Here is a 26,277-nt window from a genome sequence, read left to right as displayed (position 1 = left end):
GTGAGCCTTGAGTTCACTGATCCTTTCTTCCACTTCATCTAGTATGGTGTTGAACTCTTCTATTGTATTTTTCCACTCAGTTATTATATCTTTAGCTCGGTGACTTCTATTTTGTATTTCTTACAAAATCTCTTTATTGAAATTCTCACCTTTTCCATACAATCCTGAGCTCAAAGAGCATCTTTAGGACCATTATTTTGAGCTCTTTAACAGGTAAATCACTTATATCCATTTCATTAAGATCATTTTCTGAAGTTTTATCTTGGTCTTTCATTTGCAAAATATTCCCGTTTTCCACTTTCCTTGACTTTGTGTTAGTTTCTATGCATTAGATAAATCAGTTATCTCTCAGTCTTAAAGAGTGGCCTTGTATAGAATGTAAAGTTATCATTTAATCTTGTCCTTCCTCTGGTAATCTCTCAAACATCTGTGATGTCCAAGCAGGTTACTTTATTTTTAGAGGGTCCACTAGTTGATGGTGTGCCAAGAACTGTCACTGCCCCAAATGGGAAGGTCTCAGTCAGCATCTAGATTCAGGATGATTGGAAGCCAGACACTAAGGCAGAAGTCTTTAACATATGCAAATATACCTCTTTTGGTGGAACACTGGGAAAATGGCATTTTAGTGTGCCGAGCCCTGGGGTGATAGCCAGTTAATAACCATTTCTTTGTTACCACCCCTTCACCCTGTGAACACAAGCCCCACTGGCCATCAAAGCCAGGCTATCAAGGGATGTATCCTCTGGGCAGCAGCCTCTAAGTTTAGGGCACCAGACATGTGCACAAGCTCCTTTTTTAGAGACACCAAAGACCTTGGGCAGGACAGAGGAAGGGCATGAAGATGGCACCTGCTGGCCTCCCCAGTCTCTGAAGAGGATTATAGTCAGCTTCTAGATGTGTGTTTAATTCAGTGTGTGCTTAACTATGTGGCCCTCAGGCCACAGCTATGAAGATAACTAATAGGCCTCTTTCACAGAAAGACTGGGGGTGCATTTCAGTTTCCTATCTCTGTACTGTGTGCCCTGTGGGGTATAGCCAGTCAAGAAACATTTCTCCATTAGCTAAAGTCCTATAGGACCCATGAAAGTAATCCCCATTGACCATCAGGTGATCCCTTGGGCAGCAGCCACAAAACCTGTGGCACCAATCAAAAAAAAAAAAAAATGAAATCTTGCCATTTGCAATGACGTGGATGGAACTAGAGGGTATTATGCTAAGTGAAATAAGTCAATCAGAGAAAGACAAGTATCATATGATCTCACTGATCTGAGGAATTTGAGAAACAAAGACAAAGGATCATAGGGGAAGGGAGGGAAAAATGAAACGAGATGAAACCAGAGAAGGAGACAAACCATAAGAGACTCTTAATCTCAGGAAACAAACTGAGGGTTGCTGGAGTGGAGGTGGGTGGGAGGGATGAGGTGGCTGGGTGATGGACATTGGTGAGGGTAAGTACTATGGTGAGTGCTGTGAATTGTGTAAGACTGATGAATCACAGACCTGTACCCCTGAAACAAATAATACATTATATGTTAACAACAACAAAAAAATAAGTTCTAAAAAAAAACAAACAAAAAACTGTGGCACCAGAAGAGTGCACAGGTCTTTCTGGAGATTCCCGTAACCTAGAGTAATGCAGAAGGAAAGCACAAAGATGGCACCTACTGATAATTCATTAGGCCCTTAGATGTATGTTAAATTCCTCTTTCACAGGAAGACTGGGCATTTCTGTCCACTACCTGTGTTCTAGGCCCTGTGGGCTAGCCTCAGAGTCCGATGAGCCCCTAAGAACTGTTTCCCAATTCCTGATAGCCTGTGGATCTTATGATGCAAGCCCTACTGGCTTTCAAGTCTAGATGTTTTGTGGGCTTGCCTTTCAGGTGCTGGTCTTAAAAGTTTGGTTGTTAGATGTGTGGTTTAAGCCATTACTTCCTCAGGGAGAAGCTCAGAGTTATGAGTTCCCGCAAATTCTGAGTGACCATTTATGGAGAGATTGTGTCTCAGCCTCTCCTACCTCTGTTGGTATGGGATTTTTTCTTGTTCATCTGATGTGTAGCAGTGGCTGTTTTTTTCCCTGAGGGAAAAAAAAAATCTTTCCATATGTAGCTCTGTTTTTTTCCTCAGGAAAAAAAAAAATTCTTTCCAGATTCAGTGTGTCTATTTCTTGATTTGCATTCTTCTAATGATTAGTAATGACAAAGATTCCTTAATGTGTTTATTGGACACTGTATATCTTATCTGGAGAAATGTCTATATAAGTCCTTTGCCCAGTTTTAATGAGACTGTCTTTTTGCTGTTACTTTGTTGGAGTTCCTTACATATTCTGGAAACTAAACACTTACCAGATATGTGATTTGAAGATATCTTCTATTCCATAGGTTGCCTTTTCATTCTGTTCTTTTTTTATTCAAGCATAACTAACATACAGTCTTATATTAGTTTCAGGTGTACAATATAATGGCTCAACAATTCTACACATTTCTTAGTGCACATCAAGATAACTGTACTCTTAATCCCCTTTATTTATTTCACCTAGCTACCCACCCACTTCCCCTATGGCAGCCATCAGTTTGTTTCTGTATTTAAAAGTCCATTTTTTAATCTCCTTTTTCTTTGTTCATTTTTGTTTTGTTTCTTAAATTCCACATACAAGTGAAATCATATGGAATTTATCCCTCTCTGACTTCTTTAATTAAATATTTTACTCTCTAGATTAATCCATGTTGTTGTAAATGGCAAGATTTCATTCTTTTTGATAGCTAAAAAATATTCCATTGTGTATATATACCACTTCTTCTTTACCCATTCATCTATCAATGAACACTTGGATTGCTTCCATATCTTGGCTATTGTAAATAATGCTGCAATACCCATAGGGGTGCATATATCTTTTTGATATATGTAGTGTTTATGTTTTCTTTGGGTAAATATCAAATAGTGAAATTACTGGATCATATGGCAATTCTGTTTTGTTTGTTTGTTTTTTGAGAAAACTTCATACTGTTTTTCACAGCAGCTCCAACAGTTTCCATATCCACCAACAGTGCATAAGGGTTCCTTTTTCTCTGCATCTTCGCCAACAGTTGTTGAGAGAGTGAGTGTGTGGGTGAATGGGATAGAGGGACAGAGGAACAGAATCTTAAGCGGGCTCCACACCCAGTGCAGAGCCCAATGCAGGACTCAGTCTCACAACCCTGAGATCATGACCTGAGCCCAAATCAAGAGTCAGGTGCTTAACTGACCAAGTCACCTAGGCACCACTTGTTATTCTGATAGGTGTGAGGGGATATCTAATGTGGTTTTGATTTGCATTTCCCTGATGATTAGTGATGCTGAGCATCTTTTCATGTGTCAGTTGGCCATCTGTATGTGTTCTTTAGAAAAATGTCTATTCAGGTCTTCTGTTCGCTTTTAATCAGATTATTTGTTTTGCTGCTGTTGAGTTATATAAGTTCTTTATATATTTTGGATAGTAACCACTTATCAGATATATCACTTGCAAATACCTTCTCCCATTCAGTAGATTGCCTTTTTACTTTGCTAATGGTTTCCTTAATGGTGCAGAAGATTTTTATTTTGGTGTAGTCCCAATAGTTTGTGTTTTTGTTTCCCTTGCCAGAGGGCATATCTAGAAAAATTTCTATGGCTGATATCAAAAAGATTGCTGTCTATATTTTCTTCTAGGAGTTTTATGGCTTCATGTCTGAAATTTAGGTCTTTGATCCATCTTTATATTTGTGTATGGTGTAAAAAAAAAAACGTTCCAGCCTAACTCTTTCACATGGAGCTGTCTGGTTTTTCCAACACCATTTGTTGAAGGGATTGCCTTTTCCCCACTGGATATTCTTGCCTCCTTAGTCATAGGTTAACTGACCATATAAGCATGGTTGCCTTTTCATTCTGTTCTTTTTGTCTTTTTAATATATACAAATTTACCTATTTTTACTCTTGTTTCTCACGTTTTTGGTGTCATACCCAAGAAACCACTGCCAAATCCAATGTCATAAAGCTTTCCCCCTATTTCTTCTAATAGTTTTATAGTTTTAGGTCTTAAATTTAGATCTTTGATACATTTCAAGTTAATTTTGTATAGTGCATAAAGTCCAACTTCAGTCTTTTCCACATGGATCTCCAGTTTTCCCAACATGATTTGTTGAAGAGACTCTCTTTTCCCCATTGAAAGGTCTTGGCATCCGTGCCAAAAATCATTTGATCATATATGCAAAGGTTTATTTCTTGACTCTGTTTTTTATTCATTAGTTTATCTGCCCATTTTTATGCTAGTAATACTGGTTGGATTCCTGTAGCTTTGTAGTAAGTTTCAAAATCTATCTCATTTCTTACAACTATATGGAAATCTACTATCTCCTTTCTTGAAAATTTATACTTAAAGAGAAAAACACACATATTGCCTTTTCCATAAAAACTGTATTTCACATGGCACCTGGGTGGCTCAGTCTGCCTTCAGCACAGGTCATGATCCCAGGGTTCTGGGATCAAGTCCCACATCAGGCTTCTTGCTCGGTGGAGAGTCTCCTTCTCCTTCTACCCCTCCCCCCTGCTTGCTCTCTCTCTCTCTCTCTCTGTCATGCACTTTCTCTCTCTCAAGTAAATAAAATCTTTAAAAAACTGTATCTCATAATCATGCATAATCCCAATTAATGAGAGAAAGCTCCACTTTACAGAATATCAGTTAATAAATGTACAAGGGATGGCACAATTTTAAAATCTTCATTGCAATGCTTTAAAAAATTATCATAAAAGAATTATTACCAAAGAGGTGAAAACCTATACTCTGAAAACTATAAAACACTGGTGAAAGAAATGGAAAGACATTCCATGCTCAAGGAGTGGAAGAACAAATATTGTTAAGATGGCTGTATTACTCAAAGCAATCTACACATTTAATGCAATTCCTATCAAAATACCAACAGCATTTTTCACAGACCTGGAAAAAACAATCCTAAAATTTGTATGGAAGCACAAAAGACTCCAAATAGTCAAAGCAACCTTGAAAAAGAAAAGCAAAGCTGGAAGCATCACAATTCCAGACTTCAAGTTATACTACAAAACTGTAGTGACCAAAACAGTATAGCACTGGAACAAAAATGGACACATAGATCAATGGAACAGAATAGAAAACCCAGAAATGAACGTATAACTCTATGGCCAATTAATCTTCAACAAAGCAGGAAAAAATATCAAATGGGAAAAGATAGTCTCTTCAACAAATGGTGTTGGAAAAACTGGAGATCAACATGCAAAAGAATAAAACTGGACCACTTTCTTACATCATACACAAAAATATATTCAAAATGCATAAAAGATGTAAAGGTGAGACATGAAACCATGAAAATCCTAGAAAACACAGGCAATAACCCTCTTTGACACTGACCCATAACAACTTCTTATTAGATATGTCTCCTGAGGCAAAGGAAACAAAAGCAGAAATAAACTACTGGGACTTCATCAACATAAAAAGCTTCTGCACAGTGAAGGAAATAATCAATTGCAGAATAGGTCTGCAAATGATCTATCTGAAAAAGTGTAAGTATCCAAAATATATAAAGAACTTATACAACTCAACACCCAAAAAATGAATAATCCAATTAAAAATGAGCAGAAGAGACAGCTGGAGAAGCAAGATGGTGGAGGACTAGGAGACCTAAAGTTCGTCTGGTCCAGGAATCAGCTGGATAGGGATCAAACCATTCTGAGCACCTACGAACTCAACAGGAGAGCAAAGAGAAGAATAGCAACAACTCTCTGAACAGAAAAGCGATCACTTTCTGGAAGGTAGGACGTGCGGAGAAGTGAATCGGAGGCGATATTCGGGAGGATAGATGGCGGGGAAGGGGGCCTCCGTCAGCCGCTACTGGCAAGTGATAGAGCAGCAGAGCACAAAATCAGAACTTTTAGAAGTCGGCTCCGCTGAGGGATGTTGCTCCAATGGCTAAGTGGGGGGTGGAACCCTTGTTGGGACAGTGTGGTCTCAGGACCCTCAGGGTCTCAGAAAGACTAGGGGTGCCTGAGTCTGGCAGAGCTTCCAGATATCAGAGGGGGAAAGCCGACTGCAGAGATGGAGCCAAGGAGTGGGCTCTCAGCTCGGGGTTCCCATAAACCATGATCTGCGGCACAGTTGGGCCGCTATTATTTGAGCAGGGACCCAACAAGCAGCAGATCTGGGGAGACTCCCCTTCCCCCCCACCCAGGAGGAGGAGCGCAGGAGTGCACCACAGGAATCTGTGTCATATTCTATTCCTTCATAGTAGTTAACCTTATTTTTGGTGTGTGTGTGTGTGTGTGTGTATATATATATATATATATATATATATATGTTGTTCTCTCCTTAAAATTTTGGGATACAGTTTCTTCTAACAAACTAAAATATACCCTAAATCTCTAGTGTATGGCTTTGTTAGAGTCTCCTGCCTGATCACGTTCTCACACCTTTTTTTTAAATTTCTCTTCTTTTTCAAACAACTTCTTCTCAAATCCTTTTATAAAGTCTTTTATAATTTTAATCCTTACAGTCATATTCCATCCCTTCATCATATTTACCCTTATTTTTGTACATACATAAGCTTTACTTTCTTTAAAATTTTGGGAGGCACTTTCTTCCAAAGACCAAAAGACACCCAAAATCTGGTGTGTGGCACGGATCTATGCACCAGACATGTCATATTTGATCATATTCTGGTTTTTTTTAAATCTTTTTCCTTTCTTTCCCTTTCTTTCCCCCCAGTTTCAGGTCTCTTCTGATTTGTTTAGTGTATATTTTTCTGGGATTGTTGTTACCCTGTTAGCATTTTGTTCTTTCATTTATGTATTCTCCTCTAGACAAAATAACAAGACGGAAAAAATCACCTCAAAAAAAGAACAAAAGCAGTACCGACTGCCAGGGACTTAATCAATACGGACATTAGTAAGAGATTAGAACTAGAGTTCAGAATGACGATTATAAAGATACTACCTGAGATTAAAAAGGAATGGAAGATATTAGAGAAACCATTTCTGGAGAAATAAAAGAACTAAAATCTAACCAAGTCGAAATCAAGAAGGCTTTTAATGAGGTGCAATAAAAAATGGAGGCTCTAACTGTTCGGATAAATGAGGAAGAAGAGAGAATTAGTGAAATAGAAGACCAAATGATAGAAAATAAAGAAGCTGAGAAAAAGAGAGATAAATAACTCCTGGATGATGAGGGCAGAATTCGAGAGATAAGTGATATCATAAGATGAAACAATATTAGAATAATTGGAATCCCAGAAGAAGAAAGAGAGAGGGGCACAAGGTATATTGGAGCAAATTATAGCAAAGAACTACCCTAATTTGGGGAAGGAAACAGGCATCAAAATCAAGGAGGCACAGAGAACCCCCCTCAAAATCAATAAAAATAGGTCAACACCCCAACATCTCATAGTAAAACTTACAAGTCTCAGAGACAAAGAGAAAATCCGGAAAGCAGCTCAGGAGAATAGATCTGTAAATTACAATGGTAGAAATATTAGATTGGCTACAGACCTATCCAAAGAGACCTGGCAGGCCAGAAAGGACTGGCATGATATCTTCAGAGCACTAAATGAGAAAAATATGCAGCCAAGAATACACTATTCAGCTAGGCTGTCACTGAAAATACAAGGAGAGATAAAAAGCTCTCAGGACAAACAAAAACTAAAGGAATTTGCAAACACGAAACCACCCCTACAAGGAATATTGAAAGGGGTCCTCTAAGCAAAGAGAGAGCCTAAAAGTAACATAGAAGAGAAAGGAACACAGACAATATACAATAACAGTCACCTTACAGGCAATACAATGGCACTAAATTCACGTCTTTCAATACTTACCCTGAATGTGAATGGGCTAAATGCCCCAATCAAAAGACACAGGCTATCACATTGGATTAAAAACAAGATCCATCAATATGCTGTCTGAAAGAGACTCATTTTAGACCCAGAGACACCCCCAGATTGAAAGTGAGGGGGTGGAAAACCATTTAGCATGCTAATGGACACCAAAAGAAAGCTGGGGTGGCAATCCTTGTATCACACAAATTAGATTTTAAAACAAAGACTGTAATAAGAGATGAGGAAGGACACTATATCCTACTTAAAGGGTCTATCCAACAAGAAGATCTAACAGTTTTAAAATCTATGCCCCTAATATGGGAACAGCCAATTATATAAGGCAATTAATAACAAAAGCAAAGAAACACATTGACAATAATACAATAATAGTGGGGGACTTTAACACCCCCCTGACTGAAATGGACAGATCATCTAAGCAAAAGATCAACAAGGAAATAAAGACTTTAAATGACACATTGGACCAAATGGACTTCACAGACATATTCAGAACATTCCATCCCAAAGCAACAGAATACACATTCTTCTCTAGTGCCCATGGAACATTCTCCAGAATAGATCACATCCTAGGTCACAAATCAGGTCTCAAATGGTACCAAAAGACTGGGATCATTCCCAGTGTCTTTTCGGACCACAACGCTTTGAAACTAGAACTCAATCACAAGAGGAAAGTTGGAAAGAACTCAAATACATGGAGGCTAAAGAGCATCCTAAAAAAGAATAAAAGGGTCAACCAGGAAATTAAAGAATTTAAAAAATTCATGGAAACCAATGAAAATGAAAACACAACTGTTCAAAATCTTTGGGATGCAGCAAAAGCAGTCCTGAGAGGAAAGTATATACCAATACAAGCCTTTCTCAAGAAACGAGAAAGGTCTCAAATACACAACCTAACCCTACACCAAAAGGAGCTGGAGAAAGAACAGCAAATAAAGCCTAAATCCAGCAGGAGAAGAGAAATGATAAAGATCAGAGCAGAAATCAATGAAATAGACACCAAAAGAACAGTAGAACAGATCCACAAAACTAGGGGCCAGTTCTTTGAAAGAATGAACAAGATTGATAAACCCCTGGCCAGACTTATCAAAAGGAAAAGAGAAATCACCCAAATCAACAAAATCATGAATGAAACCGGAGAGATCACAACCAACACCAAAGAAATACAAACAATTACAAGAATATATTATGAGCAACTATATGCCAGCAAATTAGATAATCTGGAAGACATGGATGCATTCCTAGAGATGTATCAACTACCAAAACTGAACCAGGAAGAAACAGAAAACCTGAACAGACCTATAACCACTAAGGAAATTAAAGCAGTCATCAAAAATCTCCGAACATACAAGAGCCCAGGGCCAGATGGCTTCCCAGGGGAATTCTACCAAACATTTAAGAAGAATTAATACCTATTCTTCTGAAACTGTTCCAAAAAATAGAAATGGAAGGAAAACTTCCAACCTCATTTTATGAGGCCACCATTACCTTGATCCCAAAACCAGACAAAGACCCCATTAAAAAGGAGAATTACAGACCAATATCCCTGATGAACATGGATGCAAAAATTCTCACCAAAATACTAGCCAATAGGATCCAACAGTACATTAAAAGGATTATTCACCATGACCAAGTGGGATTTACCCCTGGGCTGCAAGGTTGGTTCAACATCTGCAAATCAATCAACGTGATACAATACATTAATAAAAGAAAGAACAAGAACCATATGATCCTCTCAATAGATGCAGAAAAAGCATTTGAAAAAGTGCAGCTTCCTTTCTTGATCAAAACTCTTCAGAATATAGGGATAGAGGGTACATACCTCAATATCATAAAAGCCATCTATGAAAAACCCACAGCGAATATCATTCTCAATGGGGAAAAACTGAGAGCTTTCCCACTAAGGTCAGGAACGCGGCAGGGATGTCCACTATCACCACTGCTATTCAAATAGTATTATAAGTCCTAGCCACAGCAATCAGACTACAAAAAGAAATCAAAGGCATCCAAATCGGCAAAGAAGAAGTCAAACTCACACTCTTTGCAGATGATATGATACTTCATATGGAAAACCCGAAAGACTCCAACCCAAAACTGCTAGAACTCATACAGGAATTCAGGAAAGTGGCAGGATAGAAAATCAATGCAAAGAAATCAGTGGCATTCTTATACACCAACAACAAGACAGAAGAAAGAGAAATTAAGGAGTCGATCCCATTACAACTGCACCCAAAACCATAAGATACCTGGGAATAAATTGAACAAAAGAGGCAAAGGATCTGTACTCAGAAAACTATAAAATACTAATGAAAGAAATTGAGGAAGAGAAAAAGAAATGGAAAAACGTTTCATGCTCATGGATTGGAAGAACAAACATTGTGAAGTTGTCAAAGCCACCTAGAGCAGTCTACACATTCAGTGCAATCCCTTTCAAAATACCATCTACTGGGCGCCTGGGTGGCTCAGTTGGTTAAGCGACTGCCTTCGGCTCAGGTCATGATCCTGGAGTCCCGGGATCGAGTCCCACATCGGGCTCCCTGCTCAGCAGGGAGTCTGCTTCTCCCTCTGACCCTCTTCCCTCTCGTGCTCTCTATCTCTCATTCTCTCTCAAATAAATAAATAAAATCCTTAAAAAAAAAAATACCATCTACTTTTTTCAAAGCAACGGAGCAAATAATCCTAAAAATTGTATGGAAACACAAAAGACCCCAAGCAGCCAGAGGAATGTTGAAAAAGAAAAGCAAAGCTGTGGGGGCGGAGCAAGATGGTGGAGGAGTAGGAGACCTGGATTTCGTCTGGTCTCAGGAATTCAGCTGAATAGGGATCAAACCATTCTGAACACCTACGAACCCAACAGGAGAGCGAAGAGAAGAATAGCAACAACTCTCTGAACAGAAAAGCGACCACTTACTGGAAGGTAGGACGAGCGGAGAAGTGAATCCGAGGTGATATTCAGGAGGATAGACGGCGGGGCAGGGGGCCTCCGTCGGCCGCTTCTGGCAAGTGATAGAGCAGTGGAGCACAAAATCAGAACATTTAGAAGTTGGCTCCACTGAGGGACGTCGCTCCAGTGGCTAAGCAGGGGGTGGAAACCTCATGGGACAGTGTGGTCTCAGGACCCTCAGGGTCACAGAACGACCGGGGGTGCCTGAGTGCGGCAGAGCTCCCAGGTATCGGAGCAGGGAAGCCGGCTGCAGAGACGGAGCCAAGGAGCGGGCTCTCAGCTCAGGGTTGCCATAAACCGTGATCTGCGGCACAGTCAAGCCACTGCTTTTCCAGCAGGGACCCAACAAGCGGCAAATCCAGGGAGACTCCCCTTCCTCCCCCAGGAGAAGCGGCGCGGGAGCACACCATAGGGATCTGCTGGGTTTGGAGACTCCACACCGAGTCAGGTGTCAGAGATAGAAACGCTCGGCCACAGGCAGGGTGAGCACGGAGTGCGGCCGGAGACCAGGGACACGGGTGTTACTGACTGCTTTTCTCTGGGGGCTCACTGAGGAGTGGGGCCCCAGGCTCTCGGCTCCTCTGGGCAGAGATTGGGAGGCGCCATTTTCACTCTCATCCTCCAAAGCTGTACGGAAAGCTTGCAGGGAAAAAAAGCTCCCGAGAGCAAACCCGAGCAGATTGCTTAGCCTGGACCGAGAAGGGCGGGCCAATTCCACCTCCGGCAAAGACATTTGGGAACCATGGCAACAGACCCCTCCCCCAGAAGATTAGCACGAACAGCCAGCCAAGACCAAGTTTACCGATCATGGAGAACGGAGGAACTCCAGCGCTAGGGGAATACTGCACATAGAATTCATGGCTTTTTTACTATGATTCATTAGTTTTTCAAAGTTAATTTTTTAACTGTTTTTTTAATTTTTCTTTTTCCCTTTTTCAACCAACATCTTATCAATCCCTTTTTGAAAAAAAAATTTTTTATTTTTCATTTTTAGATTCAAATTCTATCCCTTCATAGTAAATACCCTTATTTTTGCATATATATATATAAGTTGTTCTCTCTTTAAAATTTTGAGATACAGTTTCTTCTAACAGATCAAAATATACCCTAAATCACTAGTGTACGGCTTTGTTCTAGTCTCCTACCTGATCACATTCTCTCTTTTTCTTTTTCTTTTTTAAAAAAATCTTTTCTTTTTTCAAACTTCTTATCAATTCCTTCTATAAAATCTTTTATACTTTTCATCTTTACAGTCATCTTCCATCCCTTCACTGTATCAACCCTTATTAGGTACATATATAAGTCTTTCTCTCTTTAAAATTTTAGGAGGCACTTTCTTCTAACAGACCAAAATACACCCAAAATCTAATGAGTGGCACTGATCTATGCACTAGCCTGATCATATTTGATTATATTCTGGTTTTTTTATTGTTGTTCTGTTCTCTTTTTGTTTGTTTTTATCTTTATCTTTTTCTTTTTCTCTCTTTCTTTTTTCTTTCTTTCCCTTTCTTTTCCCCTGGTGTCAGGTTTTTTCTGATTTGTTTAGAGTATATTTCCTGGGGACATTGTTAACCTGTTAGCATTTTGTTCTCTCATTCATCTATTCTCATCTGGACAAAATGACAGGACGAAAAAAAATCACCTCAGCAAAAAGAACAAGAGGTAGTACCATCTGCCAGGGACCTACTCAATACGGCCATTAGTACGATGTCGTACCTAGAGTTCAGAATCATGATTTTTAAGATACTAGCTGGGCTTGAAAAAAGCATGGAAGTTATTAGAGAAACCCTTCCTGGAGAAATAAAAGAACTAAAATCTAACCAAATCGAAATCAAAAAGGCTATTAATGAAGTGCAATCAAAAATGGGGGCACTAACTGCTAGGATAAATGAGGCAGAAGAGAGAATCAGCGATATAGAAGACCAAATGATGGAAAATAAAGAAGCTGAGAAAAAGAGAGATAAACAACTACTGGATCACAAGGGCAGAATTCGAGAGATAAGCAATACCATAAGATGAAACAACAGAATAATTGGAATCCCAGTAGAAGAAGAAAAAGAAAGAGGGGCAGAAGGTATATTGGAGCAAATTATAGCAGAGAACTTCCCTAATGTAGGGAAGGAAACAGGCGTCAATCCAGGAGGCACAGAGAACCCCTCTCAAAATCAATAAAAATAGGTCAACACACCGACATCTAATAGTAAAACTTACGAGTCTCAAAGAGAAAATCTTGAAAGCAGCTCAGGAGAAGAGATATGTAACCTATAATGGTAGAAACATTAGATTGGCAACAGACCTATCCACAGAGACCTGGCAGGCCAGAAAGGACTGGCATGATATCTTCAGAGCACTAAATGAGAAAAATATGCAGCCAAGAATACTATATCCAGCTAGGCTGTCATTGAAAACTGAAGAAGAAAGAAAAATTTCCAGGACAAACAAAAACTAAAGGAATTTACAAACACGAAACCAGCCCTACAAGAAATATTGAAAGGGGTCCTCTAAGCAAAGAGAGATCCTAAAAGCAGCATAAACCAGAAAGGAACACAGACAATAGACAGTAACAGTCACCTTACGGGCAATACAATGGCACTAAATTCACGTCTTTCAATACTTACCCTGAATGGAAATGTGCTAAATGCCCTAATCAAAAGACACAGGCTATCAGAATGGATTAAAAAACAAGACCCATTAATATGCTGTCCGCAAGAACTCATTTTAGACCCAAAGACACCCCCAGATTGAAAGTGAGGGGGTGGAAAACCATTTACCATGCTAATGGACACCAAAAGAAAGCTGGGGTGGCAATCCTTATATCACACAAATTAGATTTTAAAACAAAGACTGTAATAAGAGATGAGGAAGGACACTATATCCTACTTAAAGGGTCTATCCAACAAGAAGATCTAACAGTTTTAAAATCTATGCCCCTAACATGGGAACAGCCAATTATATAAGGCAATTAATAACAAAAGCAAAGAAACACATTGACAATAATACAATAATAGTGGGGGACTTTAACACCCCCCTGACTGAAATGGACAGATCATCTAAGCAAAAGATCAACAAGGAAATAAAGACTTTAAATGACACACTGGACCAAATGGACTTCACAGACATATTCAGAACATTCCATCCCAAAGCAACAGAATACACATTCTTCTCTAGTGCCCATGGAACATTCTCCAGAATAGATCACATCCTAGGTCACAAAACATGTCTCAACCGATACCAAAAGATTGGGATTATTCCCTGCATATTTTCAGACCACAGTGTTTTGAAACTAGAACTCAATCACAAGAGGAAAGTTGGAAAGAACCCAAATACATGGAGGCTAAAGAGCATCCTACTAAAGAATGACTGGGTCAACCAGGAAATTAAAGAAGAATTTAAAAAAATTCATGGAAACCAATGAAAATGAAAACACGACTGTTCAAAATCTTTGGGATACAGCAAAGGCAGTCCTGAGAGGAGAGTATATAGCAATACAAGCCTTTCTTAAGAAACAAGAAAGGTCTCAAATACACAACCTAACCCTACACCTAAAGGAGCTAGAGAAAAAAGAGCAAATAAAGCCTAAACCCAGCAGGAGAAGAAAAATAATAAAGATCAGAGCAGAAATCAATGAAATAGACACCAAAAGAACAGTAGAACAGATCCACGAAACTAGGAGCTGGTTCTTTGACAGAATTAACAAGATTGATAAACACCTGGCCAGACTTATCAAAAAGAAAAATGACCCAAATCAACAAAATCATGAATGAAAGAGGAGAGATCACAACAAACACCAAAGACATACAAACAGTTAAAAGAAGATATTATGAGCAACTATACGCCAGCAAATTAGATAACCTGGAAGACATGGATGCATTCCTAGAGATGTATCAACTACCAAAATTGAACCAGGAAGAAATAGAAAACCTAAACAGACCTATAACCACTAAGGAAATTGAAGCAGTCATCAAAAATCTCCCAACAAACAAAAGCCCAGGGCCAGATGGCTTCCCAGGGGAATTCTACCAAACATTTAAAGAAGAAGTAATTCCTATTCTCCTGAAACTGTTCCAAAAAATAGAAATGGAAGGAAAACTTCCAACCTCATTTTATGAGGCCACCATTACCTTGATCCCAAAACCAGACAAAGATTCCATCATAAAGGAGAATTACAGACCAATATCCTTGATGAACATGGATGCAAAAATCTCACCAAAATACTAGCCAATAGGATCCAACACTACATTAAAAGGATTATTCACCATGACCAAGTGGGATTTATCCCTGGGCTGCAAGGTTGGTTCAACATCTGCAAATCAATCAATGTGATATAATATATTAACAAAAGAAAGAACAAGAATCATATGATCCTCTCAACAGATGCAGAAAAAACATTTGACAAAGTACAGAATCCTTTGATCAAAACTCTTCAGAGTATAGGGATAGAGGGTACCTACCTCAATATCATAAAAGCCATCTATGAAAAACCTACAGCAAATATCATTCTCAATGGGGAAAAGCTGAGAGCTTTCCCCCTAAGGTCAGGAATGCGGCAGGGATGTCCACTATCACCACTGCTATTCAACATAGTATTAGAAGTCCTAGCCACAGCAATCAGACAACAAAAAGAAATCAAAGGCCTCCAAATCGGCAAAGAGGAAGGCAAACTCTCACTGTTTGCAGATGATACGAAACTTTATGTGGAAAACCCAAAAGACTCCACCCCAAAACTGCTAGACCTCATAGAGGAATTCAGTTAAGTGGCAGGATAGAAAATCAATGCACAAAAATCAGTGGCATTCCTATACATCAACAACAAAACAGAAGAGAAACAAATTAAGGAGTCGATCCCATTTACAATTGCACCCAAAACCATAAGATACCTAGGAATAAATCTAACCAAAGAGGCAAAGGATCTGTACTCAGAAAACTATAAAATACTCATGAAAGAAATTGAGGAAGACACAAAGAAATGGAAAAAAGTTCCATGCTCATGGATGGGAAGAACAAACATTGTGAAGATGTCAATGCTACCTAGAGCAATCTACACATTCAACGCAATATTCCCATCAAAATACCACCCACTTTTTTCAAAGAAATGGAACAAATAATCCTAAAATTTGTATGGAACGAGAAGAGACCCCGAATAGCCAGAGGAATGTTGAAAAAGAAAAGCAAAGCTGGCGGCATCACAATTCCGGACTTCCAGCTCTATTACAAAGCTGTCATCATCAAGACAGTATGGTACTGGCACAAAAACAGACACATAGATCAACGGAACAGAAGAGAGAGCCCAGAAATGGACCCTCAACTCGATGGTCAACTAATCTTTGACAAAGCAGGAAAGAATGTCCAGTGGAAAAAAGACAGTCTCTTCAACAAATGGTGTTGGGAAAATTGGACAGCCACATGCAGAAGAATGAAACTGGACCATTTCCTTACACCACACACAAAAATAGACTCAAAATGGATGGTTGAAACACCTCAGTGTGAGACAGGAGTCCATCAGAATCCTAAAGGAGAACACAGGCAGCAACCTCTTCAACCTCAGCCACAGCAACTTCTTCCTGGAAACATTGCCAAAGGCAAGGGAAGCAAGGGCAAAAATGAACTATTGGGACTTCAAGATAAAAAGCTTTTGCATAGCAAAGGAAATAGTCCACAAAACCAAAAGACAACCGACAGAATGGGAAAAGATATTTCCAAATGACATATCGGATAAAGGGCTAGTATCCAATGTCTATAAAGAACTTCTTAAACTCAACACCCAAAGAACAAATGATCCAATCAAGAAATGGGCAGAAGACATGAACAGACATTTTTCCAAAGAAGACATCCAAATGGCCAACAGACACATGAAAAAGTACTCAACCTCGCTCGGCATCAGGGAAACCCAAATCAAAACCTCAGTGACATACCACCTCACACCAGTCAGAATGGCTAAAATTAACAAGTCAGGAATCAACAGATGTTGGTGGGGATGTGGAAAAAGGGGAACCCTCCCACACTTTTGGTGGGAATGCAAGCTGGTGCATCCACTCTGGAAAACAGTATGGAGGTTCCTCAAAAAGTTGAAAATAGAGCTACCATATGACCCAGCAATTGTACTACTGGGTATTTTCCCAAAAGATACAAATGTAGGGATCCAAAGGGGTTCGTGTAGTCTGATGTTTATAGCAGCAATGTCCACAATAGCCACAACGTGGAAATAGCCAAGATGTCCATCGACAGATGAATGGATAAAGAAAATGTGGCATATACATACAATGGAATATTATACAGCCATCAAAAGAATGAAATCTTGCCATTTGCAAAGATGTGGATGGAACTGGAGGGTATTATGCTGAGTGAAATAAGTCAATCAGAGAAAGACATGTATCATATGATCTCACTGATACGGGGAATTCTTAATCTCAGGAACCAAACTGAGAGTTGCTGGAATGGTGGGGGGTGAGCGGGATGGGGTGGCTGGGTGATAGACAGTGGGGAGGGTATGTGCTATGGTGAGCGCTATGGATTGTGTAAGACTGTTGAATCACAGGCATGTACCTCTGAAACAAATAATACATTATATGTTAAAATGAAAAAAGGAAGAAGATAGTAGGAAAGGAAAAATGAAGGGAGGGGAATCAGAGGGGGAGATGAACCATGAGAGATTATGGACTCTGAGAAACAAACTGAGGGTTCTAGAGGGGAGGGGTGTGGGGGGATGGGTTAGCCTGGTGATGGGTATTAAAGAGGCCATGAACTGAAAGGAGCACTGGATATTATATGCAAACAATGAATCATGGAACACTACATCAAAAACTAATGATGTAATGTATGGTGATTAACATAAGATAATAAAATAAAATCAAAATTAAAATAAAAAAGAGAAAAAAAATAAGCTCAAGACATGAATAGACATTTTTCCAAACAATATATACAGAGGGCCACAGACACATGAAAAGTTACTCAAACTTTAAAAAAAAAAAGAAAGAAAATGTACTCAACATTGCTCATCATCAGGGAAGTAGGATCAAAACTACAATAAGATATCACCTCACACCTGTCAGAATGACTAATATCAACAACACAAGAAACAACAGGTGTTTGCGAGGATGTGGAGAAAGGGGAACTCTTTTGCACAGTTGATGGGAATGCAAAGTGGTGCAGCCACTCTGGAAAACAGTATGGAGTTTCCTCAAAAAAGGTAAAAATAGGACTACCCTATGATCCAGCAATTGCACTAGATATTTACCCAAGGAATACAAAAATACTAATTCAAAGGGATACATACACCCCAATATTTACAGCAACATTATGTACAATAGCCAAATTATGGAAAAAGCCCAATTGCCCATCAACTGATGAACAGATAAAGAGGAAGTGGTATATGAGTACATATATATACTCAGCTATAAAAAAGAATGAAATCTTGCCATTTGCAATGACATGGATGGAGCTCGAGAATATTATGCTAAGGGAAATAAGTCAGAGAAAGACAAATACTGTATGATTTCACTCATATGTGGAATTTAGAAAACAAAACTAATGAGCATAGGAAAGAAAAGAGGGAGAGGCAAACTAAGAAACAGACTCTTAACTATAGAGAACAAACTGATGGTTATCAGAGGGGAGGTGGCTAAGGGGATGGGTTAAACAGATGATGAGGACTGAGGAATGCACTTGTGATGAGCACCTGGTGTTGTATGGAAGTGTTGAATCACTATATGGCACACCTGAAATTAATATAACACTGTATGTTAACTGAAATTAAAATTAAAACTTAAGAATAAATAAATAGCACTAACATTAATTAGTCAGGCTGACAAAAAAATGAAAAGAGCAATAACACTTATTGTTGGCAGAGATGTGGGAAAAATTTTAATCCCACATTTGCAAAGGAAATATTGACACGCCAACTTGAAAATATGTATATACAGATTTGCTGAAAGATATTGCTAATTATAATTGCTACTAAATTTTATATGAGTTCAGTTAAAAATATATAGTTATAATTGATTATTAGAAAACTTATATTGATTTCTTCAACAAATAAACTGGAAAGAAAATATGACAGAGATGAGATCCACAGATTTAAAGAGACTAAGAGACATATCAAATGAATGCAATGTGTGGACCTTGCATGGATACAGATTTGAACCAACCAACTGTAAAATATAAAATAAAATATTTTAGACAATATGCAAAATTTGAACCCTGACTAAACAATGATGACTTTAAGGAATTGCCATTTTTTGGTGTGATAATGGTATTGTGAATACTTTTTAAAGAATCCTTATCTTTCAGAGATAGGTAAATAATATGACACATAGGATTTTCTTCAAAATAACTGAGTTTGAGGGGGTGAGAAAAAGAAAAAAATTAGCCATAAGCTGGTAATTGTTTTATGGATATGTAAGGTACATGATGATTCATTATTTTACTTTCTCAATTGCTATTATGCTTGAAATTTTCCATAATAAAAACTAGAACAGGGTGCCTGGGTGGCTCAGATGGTTAAGCGTCTGCCTTCGGCTCAGGTCATGATCCCAGAGTCCTGGGATCGAGTCCCGCATCGGGCTCCCTGCCCCTTGGGAGCCTGCTTCTCCCTCTGCCTCTCTCTCTCTCTGTCTCTCATGAATAAATAAATAAAATCTTAAAAAAAAAAAAACTAGAACAAAACAAAAAAGAAAACTAATATTTAAAAATAATGCAGAAAATTCATTAGGGTAAACTGTTCTTAACCTACTTTCCCAAGCCTTTGATCCAACTCCGTAACAAAAATATAAACTTCATAAAATAAATCCCATTTTTTTAGGTAGTGGTTAAGATTATGGGCTCTGGGGTTAAAACCTGTGGGTTCAAACAGGAAGGACACCACTAGATCCAAGAATCCTGAAATTGTTTAACCTCTAGAAACCTCAGTCTCCTCATTAGTAAAAAGCTAACAAGCACAGAAATAAATTTTAGCAAGTTTTAGTGACAAACAGAAAGAGAATATGAGGCCTGAATGAAGCACATAATAATGTATTAATAGTCACCAATGAATAAAAGTTCTCTAAATTAAGCTACATCGTTATCACAGATCTTTGTTTTCTTTCTAAGAATAGTGAAACATTATTCTTACATGAATAAATATGCAACATCATGAGGCCTCAGAGTAAGATAGAACTTTTTCCATTCTAAAAATCTACGCAATACTTCATCTGCCTCACCAACTGTGGAAATCTTATTTTTGTCTGACCACATCTCCAACGATGACAGCACAACAGTAACTTTAAATTGGGCAAACATCTAAAAACAAGAGATAAATACAGGAAAAATTAATGTTTATGTTATTTTATAATAACCACGAAATTAATTCAATGCTTTGACAAATCCATACTCAGTTTTGTATAGATAGCTTAATTATTCAGAAATGCCAAGTGAAGTTAATGGAAATTATAATTTCAAAACTAGTATAAATTTTTCTAACTAGTATGAAAAGAAAAATACTTACCGAATTTACGAGGCCAATAGTTTCAATGACTTTATTTGTTACTACCATGCTGTCAGAGCCCAGGTAATCATACTGAAAAACAAAATTTCAAATTTAAATACAATCTGTTATGTAATATGTTTGAAATATACTCTCCATCTACTCTCAGAAATTTGATGCTGCTTTGGGGTTAGAACAGTTCAAAATAAGATAGTAACAAATTAAAAAAATGAATATAAACTGGATCACTCATATACGCTGGTGGGAATGTAAAATCATACAGCCACTCTGGAAAGTTTAGCAGCCTTTTTCAAAACAAATAATATACTTACCATATGACCCAGCAATTGCACTCCTGGGCATTTATTTGTATTTTTTAAGATTTATTCAAGAGAGAGAGAATGAGAACAAATGGGGGGAGGGGCAGAGGAGAATCTTCAACATGGGGCTCAATCCCACAACCCATGAGATGGTGACCTGAGCCAAAATCACAAGTCAGATGCCTAACCAACTCAGCCACCCAGGCGCCCCACACTCCTGGGCATTTATCCTAAAGAAATAAAAACTGATGCTCACAAAAAACATGTTCATAAATGTTCATAACAATTTTATTCCTATTAGCCCAAAGCTGGAAACAATTCACATGTCCTTCAGGGTTAACTGGTTAAACAAACTGTATTTGTTTAACCATATCATGGTTACCATGATGGTACCATGGTTACCATGGATACCATAACCATTCCATATCATGGAATACTGATCATTAGTAAAAAGGAACTGACTAAACTGTTGATATATGAAACAGTTTGGATAAACCTTAAGAAAATTATGCTGTGTTAAAAAAAATCTCCAAAGGATATATACTGCAAGATAACATTTATGCAATATTCCTGAAACCAAGGAATGGAGAACAGATTAGTGACTGCCAGAGGTTAAGAAGCCTGGGAAGTAGGGAGAAATGGATGTGACTATGAAGAAATAATGTAAGAGAGTCTTGTAGTGAAGGTGCTTTTGAGTGTCTTAATTGTGACAATGATTACACAAGGCTACATATGTGATCCTAGTGCATAAACCTACACACACACAAATTAGTGTATATACAACTGCTGAAATCTAAATAAGCTTTGTGGAATGTGCCAATGTCAAATTCCATATCTATAAATCAAATCTCTTAAGTATAGCACCACTTGCATGTTCCACAGGACCCTCAAATTAAACATATGTAAAACGAAGCTCATCATTCTCCCTCAAAAATCTGGTCCTACCTACCTTTCCACTACTTTAATTAAAGGTATAATCATCTATGACCTCCCACATTTATGATACTGCGTGTTCCATAAGAGCAGAACTTTGTCTGTTGTGTTCACAGCAGTATCCTCAAAAGCAGAATAGTAATTGGCATCTACAGGATGCTCAATAAATTTATTAAGTGAATGGATAAATCAAATCAATTTAAGTCCTTCTAATTCAACCTCAGCAGTAACTTAAAAAAATTTTTTTTTCTATTACTAATACTACTAACTAGTAAACGTTTGACTTGATTACAGGAATGGTCTCTTAAATGTCTACAACTATCCCATCAGCAATCCAGTCCCTATACTATTACAAAAATGATGATTCTAAACTGAAAATATGAACCTGTCACTCCCCTGTTTAAAATCTTTTTAATGGATATAGGATAAAATAGAATAAATAGGATAAAATCCAAATATTGGATCAGTTCTTCAATTTACCTCTATTTTCCTTCTTCAACCCTGTGTATTAATCATACTAAACTTGCAGTTATGTTTTTTTTAAAGAACCTTCTCTCATATTTATATGCCTTTGCAAGGAAAAGTTTTGCACTAAGTCTTCCTTGGCCCCACCCTCACCTCATTATCCAAACTAGCTAATCCACAAACCATCCCCCAACAACCCCCTTTATCAGAATCTCACACTCCATGCCATGCCGTGCCATTATTCCTCTGCCCTAATCACCCAAAGAGCCAACTGGAGACAACCCTCACATCCCAGAACCCACTGAAATTATTCAAGCTAGACAACCGTTACCCTGTTTGCTTTGCCTCAAGTGTTCTTTCCCACAGAAATCATAATCAGGTCTCCTGCCCATGTTTTCCCCTTGCTCCCCCTGTCTCCTTACCTATTTTGTTACTTCCCCACGTGGCTTCTGCAGGATATGGCATACTCTCTCCTTTTGGGAACTGTGAATAACAAACTATCTCTCCAATAGCAATTTCATCTCCTGATGTGTTGGCCCCATCATAAATGAATAATAATAAAACACATTTTAAAATACCTACTTGCATGCTTTTATATTACCCCCAGTTATAGCTGTGTTTCCATGTCTTTCTCCATCACTGGACCATGTTTTTATACTCCCACATGCTTCCTTCAAGCATAGCACTGAATTCACTAAACTGCAATTGTGGATTTAAAATTTGGGAAGTCACTGAAGACAGTATCACTATTGTTCTTCTTTATATGCCCAGCATCTAGTAACACAGATGCCACAGCAGGCTCAATGTTTGTTTTATTAAAGAATATGTAAATATGTATAAAAACATAGAAAAGGGAAGTTTAATCAGTATCATATGCCTGGCAAACCTGACAATTTGGACAAGAAGCTTTAAAACAACTCTCAAAGTTTGTAACATAATTCTGAAAAAAAAATGATTTTTATAATCCAGAATATTCCCTGGAAATTTAGTCATCATTATCACAAATATCTTAATTTTCTCTTATATGTTCCCTTTGTCCTTTTCCCCTATATTCTAATAAATCGAGTATTTTCTTACTCTTCTCTAAATCCTATCTGTCTCTGAATCTCAACTCTGGCTTCCTGACAAGCTCTACAATTCTACAAATAGAATAGATAATGTGTTTGATTCATATTCTCTGTAGTATTCCAGAGGTGTGACAATCAAATGCTCATCATCAAAACAAAACCTGGAAAGTATATTTTTATCCGTTTTCAGAAATCTCTGAAATATGGAGGAAATAAAGCCATACCTGATTGGGTGCAAACTAAGTTCTCATCCCAAGATCCTGAAGTTTAAAGGTCCTCAAATAGGACCTTTAAATTTCTAAATCAGGGATTTAGAAATATGTTTATACCAGGTAAACAACACACTAAAACAGGTGAACCTTTACAAACTGCTCAAAAAAAAAAAATCTTGATACATTAATGTAAGCAGTTCTCATAGTTATACTGTCATCACTTTTGTGCCAATAAAAAGTTTATAGGACAAAACGCTCCCTAGGCTACATATTGCTCTTCAAAAGCCCTAAAAACAAAAACTAAAAGCTTAAAGATTTTCACTTAAAATATGACCATTAAAAAAATATTGTAGATGGAAAGAGTTCCTAAAGATGTGAAACACCAGCCTAAAAATCATTTTGTTATTCAGGATTTTTATGTAAAGATTTCAAATTAAACATTTCTAATAGAAATATGTAATTTTGAGTATTTGGTTTTTCAGTTTTGCAAATTTTTCCACTGTTCTCTCTACGACATGTAGTAAAAAGACTGGAATTTTTAAGTTCCTTTCTAGCTAGGGATAATTATACATTTACACCAAATATTTAAAAGCAAAGAAAAAGAAAAATACATACCAAAGCTTTATCCACCACAATACACATTTCTAGATAAAGAGGAATTAAATCTGGAACAGCTGATTCTGACTAGAAAAAAGAAAAAGAGCACTTAAAAGCACAAAAAACTTACATAAATTGTTTATTCTGAACTTTTAAAATCATTTTTCCACTTTATTGAGGTGTAACTGATGAAAATTATATATATTTAAAGTTAAAGACTTGATGTTTTGAGATATATATATATATATATATATACATATATATAGTAAAATAATTGACATAATCAGGCCAGTTAACATCATAGTGACCATTTTCTTTTTTTGTGTGCATGATAAGAATGCATAAGATAGGCGAGGAGCAAGACGGCGGAGGAGTAGGAGACCTGGATTTCATCTGGTCCCAGGAATTCAGCTGGATAGGGATCAAACCATTCTAAACTCCTACAAACTCAAAAGGAGATGGAAGAAAAGAATAGCAACAACTCTCTGAACAGAAAAGCGACCACTTTCTGGAAGGTAGGACGTGTGGAGAAGTGAATCTGAGGCGATATTCAGGAGGATAGATGGCGGGGGAGGGGGCCTCCATTGGCCGCTTCTGGCAAATGATAGAGCAACAGAGCACAAAATCGGAACTTTCAGAGGTCAGCTCCACTGAGTGACGTCACTCCATTGGCTAAGTGGGGGGGGGGGGGTTGGAACCCTCGCTGGGACAGTGTGGTCTCAGGACCCTCGGGGTCACAGAAAGACAAGGGGTGCCTGAGTGCGGCAGAGCTCCCAGGTATTGGAGAGGGGAAGCCGGCTGCAGAGACGGAGCCGAGGAGCAGGCTCTCAGCTCGAGGTTGCCATAAACCATGCATGATCCACGGCACAGTCAGGTCACTGCTTCTCCAGCAGGGACCCAACAAAGAGCAGATCTGGGGAGACTCCCCTTCCTCCCCTGGGAGGAGCGGCGCGGGAGCGCACCGCAGGGATCTGCTGGGTTTGGAGACTCCACACGGGGTCATGTGCCAGAGATAGAAACTCTCGGTCACAAGCCAGGTGAGCACAAAGTGTGGCAGAAGACCAGGGAGATGGGAGTGATTGACGGCTTTTCTCTGGGGGCTCACTGAGGAACAGGGCCCCGAGTTCTCAGCTCCTCTGGGGCTGAGACTGGGAGGCGCCATTTTCACTCTTGTCCTCCAAAGCTGTTTGGAAAGCTTGCAAGGAACAAAAACTCCCGGGAGCAAACCCGAGCAGATTACTTAGCCTGGACCGGCAAGGGTGGAGCAATTCCCTCTAGGGCAAAGATACTTGGGAACCACAGGAACAGGCCCCTCCCCCAGAAGATCAGCAAGAACAGCCAGCCAAGACCAAGTTTACCGATCAATGAGAATGGCAAAACTCCAATGCTAGGGGAATACTGCACATAGAATTCATGGCTTTCTCCCCCTGATTCTTTAGTCTTTCAAAGTTAAATTTTTTTTTTACTGTTTTTTTTTCTTTTTTCCTTTTTCAAGCCACATCTTATCAATCCATTTTTTAAAAAACATTTTTATTTTTCATTTTTAGAGTCAGAGTCTATCCTTTCACAGTAGTTACCCTTATTTTTGGCATATATATGTAAGTTGTTCTCTCTTTGAAATTTTGAGATAGTTTCTTCTAACAGATCAAAATATACCCTAAATCTCTAGTGTATGGCTTTGTTCTAGTCTCCTGCCTGATCACATTCTCTCCTTTTACTTTCTTTTTTTTTTTAAATCCTCTTTTTTCAAACAACTTCTTATCAATTCCTTTTATAAAATCTTTTATAATTTTCATCTCTACAGTCATATTCCATCTCTTCATCGTATCAACCCTTATTTTTATACATATATAAGTTCTTCTTTCTTTAAAATTTTGGGAGCCACCTTCTTCTAACAGACCAAAATACACCCAAAATCTCATATGTGGCACTGATCTATGCACCAGCCTGATCATATTTGATCATATTCTGTTTTTTTTGTTTTGTTCTGTTTTTGTTTGTTTTTATCTTTTTCTTTTTCTTTTTTCTTTCTTTCTCTTTCTTTTCCCCTGGTTTCAGGTCTTTTCTGATTTGTTTCGAGCATACTTTCTGGGGACGTTGTTACCCTGTTAGCATTTTGTTCTCTCATTCATCTATTCTCCTCTGGACAAAATGACAAGCTGAAAAAAATCACCTCAACTAAAAGAACAAGAGGCAGTACCGACTGCGAGAGACCTACTCAATACGGACATTAGTACGATGTCGGACCTACAGTTCAGAATCATGAGTTTAAAGATACTAGCTGGGTTTGAAAAAAGCATGGAAGTTATTAGAGAAACCCTTTCTGGAGAAATAAAAGAACTAAAATCTAAACAAGTCGCAATCAAAAAGGCTATTAATAAGGTGCAATCAAAAATGGGGGCGCTAACTGCTAGGATAAA

At 38.2% G+C, this 26,277-nt stretch overlaps 1 protein-coding gene across 1 annotated transcript in view; it reads right to left on the bottom strand.

Moving 5' to 3' along the window:
• Positions 1-26,277, bottom strand: part of LOC114224816 (disintegrin and metalloproteinase domain-containing protein 32-like) — a 190,678-nt gene that overhangs the window by 132,361 nt on the left and 32,040 nt on the right. Inside the window, exons 7-9 of the mRNA XM_088021309.1 lie at positions 23,876-23,944; positions 20,285-20,356; positions 19,913-20,079 (exon numbers count right to left, since the gene is read on the bottom strand). Of these exons, the coding sequence (XP_087877435.1) occupies positions 19,913-20,079; positions 20,285-20,356; positions 23,876-23,944 (308 nt within the window). The remainder of the gene's footprint in view (positions 1-19,912; positions 20,080-20,284; positions 20,357-23,875; positions 23,945-26,277) is intronic.

This window comes from Eumetopias jubatus, unplaced genomic scaffold (assembly GCF_037043125.1).
Source record: "Eumetopias jubatus isolate StellerSeaLion01/CBP00866 unplaced genomic scaffold, mEumJub1_p1.0 scaffold_2, whole genome shotgun sequence".
NCBI classification, from domain to species: domain Eukaryota; kingdom Metazoa; phylum Chordata; class Mammalia; order Carnivora; family Otariidae; genus Eumetopias; species Eumetopias jubatus.
This window is presented reverse-complemented; position numbering and strand designations above follow the sequence as displayed.